The 8,237-nt window shown below is 48.7% G+C and overlaps 3 protein-coding genes across 3 annotated transcripts; 1 reads left to right on the top strand and 2 right to left on the bottom strand.

The window, feature by feature from the left end:
- Positions 1-508: 508 nt before the first annotated feature.
- On the top strand, positions 509-1,638 carry BDV27DRAFT_164727 (ankyrin repeat domain-containing protein; the record flags this gene model as incomplete). The annotated part of the gene is made up of 2 exons (XM_032073746.1): positions 509-724; positions 838-1,638. The coding sequence occupies 2 exons, from the start codon at positions 509-511 to the stop codon at positions 1,636-1,638; spliced, it is 1,017 nt and encodes a 338-aa protein (XP_031920291.1).
- Positions 1,639-2,277: 639 nt separating this feature from the next.
- On the bottom strand, positions 2,278-3,976 carry BDV27DRAFT_139763 (bifunctional alcohol dehydrogenase/S-(hydroxymethyl)glutathione dehydrogenase). Its single transcript, XM_032069519.1, has 6 exons — positions 3,826-3,976; positions 3,739-3,753; positions 3,562-3,676; positions 3,376-3,511; positions 2,688-3,325; positions 2,278-2,631 (listed from the first exon to the last, which is right to left on the bottom strand). Exons 1-6 carry the CDS (start codon positions 3,844-3,846, stop codon positions 2,414-2,416), a joined length of 1,143 nt encoding a protein of 380 aa, XP_031920290.1. The 5' UTR covers positions 3,847-3,976; the 3' UTR covers positions 2,278-2,413.
- Positions 3,977-4,848: 872 nt separating this feature from the next.
- On the bottom strand, positions 4,849-5,806 carry tim9 (protein transporter TIM9). Its single transcript, XM_032069518.1, has 3 exons — positions 5,737-5,806; positions 5,562-5,631; positions 4,849-5,426 (listed from the first exon to the last, which is right to left on the bottom strand). The coding sequence occupies exons 1-3, from the start codon at positions 5,742-5,744 to the stop codon at positions 5,232-5,234; spliced, it is 273 nt and encodes a 90-aa protein (XP_031920289.1). The 5' UTR covers positions 5,745-5,806; the 3' UTR covers positions 4,849-5,231.
- Positions 5,807-8,237: the final 2,431 nt, after the last annotated feature.

Here is an 8,237-nt window from a genome sequence, read left to right as displayed (position 1 = left end):
GTTCTTCAGAATGCCGTACGAGAAATTTCTGTACGGTGCCACAGATACGATCATGACCCGGTCAGGAAGAATATACAGAGGATTCGCACCGATCGTCTGGCTTTCCATCGTTTTGCGTTTCCTGGTTCTGCAAACGATCACCTCTATCAATCAGACTATACGCACCGGCAAGATGGGGTATCTTGTGAAGAAGGCGGTTGTGATCCGAAGCAGCGTATACACCGGCCGATAGACGCCGGACATGACTCCTTAACCGTTGTGCATCGAGGTACAATAGCATCAGGGGAGTTAGTTTTAAACGGATGCTAAATTGAGAGATGCCTTGGCCAAAGAGCTTGGGGTTCTATGCTTTGAGATGGAAGCTGCAGGGGCCCTTACCGACTTCCCATGCATGGTAATTCGAGGGATCTCAGATTACTGCGACTCACACAAAAATGACGTATGGCAGGGGTATGCAGCGGCAGTAGCTGCTGCTTATGCAAGGCAGCTGCTCTTCTACATTTCAATCATGGAAACCAGGAGGCAAGGTCTCCTACGGTCTGAGAAGAAGCTCGATGATAATGAACAGGGTAGCGTTCCCAACCCAACCAGTGGAATGCATGATTCCACTCGTTTACATCACGAAAGACAACTCATGCCCCATTTGATTGAAGAGTTCCTTCGAGCGGTTAAAGATCGTAAGATCGAGGTTATTGAATCATGGCTAGAAAGGATGGATGTCAACGTGCGAGACCCTCGCTCAGGGCGAACAGCACTCTCTTTTCGCGGCCGAGGCCGGCGAGGTTGATATCGCCAAGATACTTCATAACCATAACGCTCTGGTGAACGTTCCGACAGTATACTCGTCCGGGTGATAGAGCTGTCGTCGACTCGACCTGGACAGGCGGAAGATCTGAGCTTGGCTGGGCGGTTTGTCGAGGACATGCCGAGATGACTGAGCTTCTCTTGAAGTATGGCTCCAATCCAAACGCCGCTAATAGCGCGGGGCGTACTCCGCTTCATCATGCCTGCATGAGGCTTGACTTCAGAATTGCAAGGATTCTGCTTGAGAACGGAGCAGATGTCAATCACAAAAGTTTTCACGATGTATTTCCCCTGACCTTCCTTCCAATGCAGCGACATCTGTCTAATCTTGAAAAGGGTTGGGCACCAATCCACGAAGTACTCATGCGCGGCCACACGGGCTTTCTCAGAATGCTCCTTGAGTATGAGCCCCTACTTGATGCCCAGGTAGATAGGAACAAAGAAGCCCCGTTACATGCCGCTGTCTTTAAGAAAAGCTCTAAACTTCTCAAGATGCTCTTAGACAAAGGGGCGAATCCCGATATTGGAATGGCGGAGAATATTACCCCCTTGCACCTTGCTGCTACCGCAGGCTGGGTCGAGGGGATCCACATCCTTGCAAGTTCAAACGCCACGATTGATTGCAAAGACTTGTTTCTTCTAGAAACACCGCTTCATAAAGCTGCACGAAACTGCCAATTCGAATCGTGCCTTCATTTAATCAATTATGGTGCTTATGCTCAAGAACGAAATATAGACGATCAGGATTACCAGTCTATTTTGTCCCTTGCACGAGAATATCCAGACGATTGGCGAGTAGATCCCAATAGGGGCTACTTTCTCCAATCACGGTAAGTGCCGTAGGGGAAGAGAAAGTTGACATGGATCGCGCAGGCCTTGATCAACGAATTATCCTTGGGGAGACGTGCAGGCGCCTTGGCCGACGTGGTCAGAGCCCGGATTGTGCCGTAGATTTTGCAACGGTTGGATTTATAGTTATAGGCTGTCGAACTAGGCACCTGATGTCGTTCTACGGGTACGCTGAGAACCATGGTATATTATGATTTATATATTAAAAAAAAGAAAGAAACGAAAAGAAAATTGACATTCTGTTTAATATCTTCGGGATGAAAGCTAGTTGTGAGAGGATCGTGTCAGTCGAATGTCCACGCGGCGCTCTCAAACTTCGGAAGCCCTAGTTATTTATATATAGAATATAGATTAATGTGCAAGGAAAGTCTTAGGTTAGTAGACACATTACCATCTGGTTATCTATTGAACCCTATCGGAATTCTATTTCCATAATGTGAAACCGGTATGTAATAAGCGGTCAATTGCCCTGTACCAGTAATATTATCCGGCTATGGCAGCTGTCGAAAACTGCACGGTCCTATGCAGCATAGCTCATGAGGTCAGAGCAACCCCGCTTGAGGACCTTGAGGGCCTACACCGACAGGTCCTTATATAAATATTATGTCTGAACCCCGGAGTGACTCGTTGCTTGACTCTTTTCTTGGTTGTGTTGCAATTGTTCTATCATTCTTGGCTTACTATGGCTTTCAATCATACATAATTCATCACATTGATATCATCGAGCAAGCATACAGGTCAAAACACTTTTCATTATAATTTATTGACGGCAGTCCACAACGCAGCGGACACAGTCACCGTGGTGCATCTGCTCGAAGGCAGTGTTGATGTTGCCCAGAGTCTCACGGTGGGTGATGAACTCATCAACCTTGAGCTGGCCGCTCAGGTAGTCATCAACCAGGCCGGGCAATTGGGTACGGCCCTTGATACCACCGAAGGCGCAACCCTTCCATACACGGCCGGTGACGAGTTGGAATGCTGGTTCCAGTGAGTACGAGGAAATATATCATGCGAAGGAGAAATGGGAAACTTACGTCTGGTAGAGATCTCCTGTCCAGCAGCAGCAACACCAATGACGATACTCTCACCCCAACCCTTGTGGCAAGCCTCCAGGGCAGCACGCATGACGCCGACGTTACCGGTGCAGTCGAAAGTGTAATCACATCCACCGTCGGTCATCTCGATCAGCTTCTCCTGAATAGTCTTGCCCTCGAGCTTGGTGGGGTTGACGAAGTCGGTGGCACCGAACTTGCGGGCCCAGGCCTCCTTGCCGTCGTTGACGTCAACGGCGATGATCTTGCCAGCCTTGTTCTTGACGGCACCCTGGATGACGGAGAGACCGACACAGCCAGCACCGAAGATGGCAACGTTCGAGCCCTCCTCGACCTTGGCGGTGACGACGGCGGCACCGTAACCGGTGGTGATACCGCAGCCCAGCAGGCAGGAGCGGTCGGTGGGGATCTCGGGAGTCACAGCGACGACAGAGATGTCGGCGACAACGGTGTACTGAGAGAAAGTGGAGGTACCCATAAAGTGGAGGAGGTCCTTGCCGCGGGCCTTGAAGCGGGAAGTACCGTCGGGCATCACACCCTTACCCTGGGTGGCACGGATCTTACCACACAGGTTGGTCTTGCCGGACTTGCAGAACTTGCACTCACGGCATTCGGGGGTGCTGATGGAGGTTAGCGGTGCTCGACACAGGGGCCTCAGGCGGGAGCGTACTAAAGAGCAATGACATAGTCGCCAGGCTTCACGGAGGTGACGCCCTCGCCGACAGACTCGACAATACCGGCACCCTCGTGACCGAGGACGACGGGGAAAGCACCTTCGGGGTCCTTTCCGGAGAGAGTGTAGGCGTCTACGATTGTCAGTTTCCGCTGGGGCAGCGAGGGAATGGGAGCGACGAACCAGTGTGGCAGACACCAGTGTGGTGAACTTGAATGCGGACTTCGTGAGCCTTGGGGGGAGCGACTTCGATGTCCTCAATGGAGAGGGGCTTGCCGGCCTCCCAGGCAACGGCGGCCTATTAAGATGTTTAGTCGGCCTGAGACGAAATACAATTCGCGTCATAAGTCGGGTATTTACCTTGCAGGTGATGGTCTAGAAAAGTTAGCTAAGCTCGGCGAATAACAATTGAGGGAACGTGGGATGGCGGGGTAAGTAAGTACGTACCTTTCCAACAGTGTCAGCCATGCTGAGGGTATCTAAAAGGGTATGAGAGGACTGAACGGAGGAAGAGAAATAGATGAATTCAAAAAGGGATGATGAAGGAAAAGGAAAGGAAAAAGAATAAATGGATGGATGGAAGGAAGGAGGAACGAACCAGAAGGTGAAGAAATGGGTAGGGAATGGGTTGCTTAAAACGGGAGCGTGTCCATGGTGGGGTTTTTTTTTGGCGATGAGGGGAGAGGGGGTGGGGGAAGTGTTGGACCATGAGGGGAGAGCATCGTTGGAGCTATCTTACATCTAAACTCCTCTAGATATCTAAAGCATTGGTTTCACGAATTGCTTCTTCTTTCTTTTTTTTTTCACAATCCCCTCATCCTCTCCGCATGGTGTTTGGGGGTGGGTGGGCTCATGATGCAATCGTTCTTAACGCCCAGCACGGGTATTTTATCTGACTAAACCAACATGTTCCTGCGACGATAAAGAACCCCAAATGATAGTCGAGTGCCCCTTATGCTTATCAGGATGACCTGCATACGGTTACCTTAAAGTGATGGGCATTCCCCATCTAGGTATACTATTTACTCCAAGATCTGAAGCTGTAGATCTGAAAGGGAGGAAGAAGTGAGAGCACGGGGTCCCAATCGGGTAATGTTTTCCACATGGTCCGTGCTTTTAATAAAGGTGATGGAATTTATGAATGGAGATTCTCTCTTCCGCTTGACATGAGAATATCGGCTGAGGAGAAGTTCCGCTCGGAAAAAGAATGGGGACTGGGCGGAAAAGTACGGCTCTGAATGGTTCATCCCTGCGGTGGATCCACTATTGCACTTCCCCCAAAAGGGTGATGGTTTCCATTAGCCGACCTGCTGTCCTTTACTACCCGGACTCCTCGCAACATCGTTCCTCCGCTCCCGTCACCAATATCTTGTCGGAGTAACTACGGAGTAAAGAGTTGATGACAAGTGTATTATGATGAATTACCTTGATTAAATTGAGCATGGCTGGTTTACTTGGATTTTGCCCTTTTTTCTTTTTTCTTTTTTTCTTTTTTTCTCTTGGTTCCAATTTTCAGGTACCATTCGCTTAGTTGCTAGTTTCTTATCTACAGCAATCGTTGGCATGAAAACAACACCTGATGGTTTCAATTAAATACCTTAACATACCCATCAAGGGTCCATTGCACGTCCATAATCACTATATTGTACAGTACATTCCCCAGGGCACGAGCCGATGAGCAACATGGATAGATGCTCATTGAGTACTCGGGACTCAACAAAGCGGAAACCCTAATCCAGATCATAGCCGAATCCCAGACCAAATGCAATCAACGGGGGTCATCATTTGAAAAAGTCTAGTTTGTACACGAACCGCCGAACCCAGAAGAACAAGCAGATCATTCAATCAATCCATTACCGCCCGGGCATCTGACCACTCTGCATCATAGCGGCGTTCTGCTCCTGGAAGCGTTCGTTCAAGCGTTGAGAGCCCTTCAGGAACTTGTCCACGCAGCGGAGGGTGCAGCCCTCCTCGCGGGAGATCAGGGACTTGGTGGTGAAGTCATTGACACAGTCATCGAAGCAGCGCTGGACGAGCTTGGAGTACATCTAAATAAATAAAAAAAAAAAAAGGATTTCAGTTAGATGATGTTGGGACATGGAGGCGCAAGTAGGGATGAAATGTCGAGTGGTTTCCGCATAAAGCATATGTTCAAAGTTGAATTGAGACCTGGGATCACATACGGTCATGAACTCCTTCAGCTGCTTCCTCTCCATGCGAGCGGCGAACTCGCGCTGTTCCGAGGCATTGAGTCTAGCAATAGTAAGTTAGCATCAGCCAGCAGTTTGTGGTCCGCACCGAAGACATAAACACCAAACTAGAATAAATAGACGCCAGGGAAAACAAGAATAAACTTACCCTTCCATTATGATATTAGATATGTATGTTATGAATAAAAACAGGTGATGGAGAATCTGATGGCGTGATAAGAAATAACAATCGTCTTTTATTCTTCTGGGCGGTCGAAGCTTCGGAGCTCTGAACAGACCGCAGGCTCTGGTCTCACATGACCTCATGTGACGTCCGCTTCACCTGACCTTGGGATCTCGTGATGGTCATGTGATAGATTATATAAGTCGGTCCTGGCTGAGTCATCCAACCTCGGAACACATAGAAACGTGACGACGTCTACCAACCCAATTCGGCAATGGTACTGTCAATCGCCAAAGTAAAAAAAGAAACAGACTACCCACAGGGGACCAGAACACGGTCTCCAGGTGCGGTGGCATGAAGGGAACCATGGTTGGCTGATGGTCAACACTCATTACTCGGGCAATCAACTTACAGGGAGAGCCTGGAGAGGCTCTCTCCAACAGAGGATCGGCGGTGGGCAAAATACCGGCACCACGGACACCAGGGGCGTTCAACGCCCTTCTTCTGCCTTCATTGGTCATTGCGTTGTCACGGATTCTGATCATCCCTGACTCGTCAGAGAAAAGAGAGAGGGGGTGGTTCTTCTTCTTCCCTTTTGTTTCGGGTTGGCATTTCGGATGACACGAGAAAGATCGTGATTGCTGTTGGCGAATTAACCATGGACGCTGATGGTGCGGCAGTTATTTTGGACACAACGTTGCATTTTCTTAAGATCCATTCTTAATATAGATCGACAGTCATTGTCAGCCGAATCGTAGTCGTCTACAATTTCGCATGGTCATCATTTGGTCTTTGTACTGTTTGTGTTGAATGTTTTCCCATTCTTTATTGCCATGTAAAAGGTGTATGAGACGATGTATGTATAGTTTCGTCTCTGCTTCCTCACAGGACCTTCGCTTACCCTGACTAGTCCTATTAAACTCTACCTTTTCCGTTAGGGAATCCTTTAGTTTCAGATAATCCCACGCTATAGTGAACCCTTGTTGGGTCCAGAAGAGACTCTGGATCCTTGGGTCTGGGTCATCCTCTCTAAAACGAGTGATTGACATGAAATTTTGGTCTGACTGGTTCCTGGTCTGCCTGACGGATGGATTAAATTCTCATCTCATCAAGAGGACGTGAGCCTACCAGAGACCGACTTCTGATGAACCACCGCTTTTCTTTTTCCTTTTCCTTTTCCTTTTCTATTTCTTTTTTTCTCTTTCCTTTTTCTTCCCTCTTCCCCTTGTGATTCTGGGGCCTGCAGTTCTTAGCGTTCGAGCTATTGATTTTTTCTGATACACTTACCTACACACTTGCCCCGGTTGACACTGTCGATTATATTAGTGCCAATATGTTGTACCCCATACCAATAACCACCACCGCATACTAATCCCCAATCCGAGTTTTTGATTATTATTATTATTAGAAGAATTCTATTATATTATTCGATTGAATCCACCAACAGAGGGCAAGGAGTTCTAGTCTCCCTTTTTCCCCAAAGTTGTGTGTGTGTTCTCCGATCGATCATCCATCAAATTACCGTTTTCCCTTCTTTGCCCCCCCCATTCATTCATTGAAAGTCCATTCAGGTCATCTCCCCATCCTTCTTTCTTCATCCCCTCTCCCTCTCCCTCTCCCTCTCCCTCTCCCTCTCCCTCTCTCTCTCTCTCTCTCTCTCTCTCTCCCTCTCTCTCTCTCTCTCTCTCTCTCTCTCTCTCCCTCACTCTCTCATTCTTGTCTCCTTTGCACAACCTCCCTCTCTTACCTGACCCCCTTCTCTTTTTATCTGTGTTCCCCTTTTATGTTTTTTATATCCTTCTACTTTCCACATTTCATGATCCCTCGTATCGCCTATTAGAATTATCTTTCCTGCTCGTTTGGTCGTGCTTGGTTCTCAAATCCTCGTGGCCCACCGTGCCTGTTCTCGAGTGTGACTACACACTACTTGCGGACGGCGCGGCACTTGACCACCCGCTGCCACGCTGACTAGTTCCTCGTGCTATTTTGGGGACCGTTAAATTTCCCCTCCCAGCCCCAGAATTTCTTTGCGCAAACACGAAGGGCGGTGACGGATCCCTCGGGTCATCGGTCTGGACCATATAATTCTGTCGCATTGTGCTAGCCTCCCGTTTCCATCGCACAGCATACCATTATGGTCACGGGCAAATCTCAAGGCGCCGAGGCGTTTCAATCGCTGCCTCCCACAACCACCCAACCTAGGTTTATCGCCGCATCGCCACCGTCGAAACGTGATTTGGCTTCGTGGTGGAGACAGTTTAAGAGAAATACCAGGAAAGAGGAGCCAAAAGGTACGTGTGTATGCGTGGGGAGGGACATTGCTTTGGGGGAAGCCTGCAGACCGAGGATGCGATGGGCGAGGATGTCTGCCTTACCTTGTCCAGTTTCGAATCTGCGGGTCGCATTTAGTCTTGGCTCTCGACAATATCTCTCATGACGATAGCTACCATACATGATGACTCGCTTTTTTTTTTTTTTTTTTTTTT

This window comes from Aspergillus caelatus, assembly GCF_009193585.1.
Source record: "Aspergillus caelatus strain CBS 763.97 unplaced genomic scaffold BDV27scaffold_527, whole genome shotgun sequence".
NCBI lineage: Eukaryota > Fungi > Ascomycota > Eurotiomycetes > Eurotiales > Aspergillaceae > Aspergillus > Aspergillus caelatus.
This window is presented reverse-complemented; position numbering and strand designations above follow the sequence as displayed.

Excerpts from the sequence above, each read along its gene's own strand:
- BDV27DRAFT_139763 (XM_032069519.1), bottom strand. The coding sequence starts at position 3,846 with ATGGCTGACACTGTTGGAAAG. Across the intron at positions 3,326-3,375 it reads GACTATGTCATTGCTCTTTA|CACCCCCGAATGCCGTGAGT; the intron begins GTACGCTCCCGC and ends AACCTCCATCAG. Across the intron at positions 2,632-2,687 it reads ACAGGAGATCTCTACCAGAC|CATTCCAACTCGTCACCGGC; the intron begins GTAAGTTTCCCA and ends CACTGGAACCAG.
- tim9 (XM_032069518.1), bottom strand. Across the intron at positions 5,427-5,561 it reads AGCTGAAGGAGTTCATGACC|ATGTACTCCAAGCTCGTCCA; the intron begins GTATGTGATCCC and ends TTATTTATTTAG.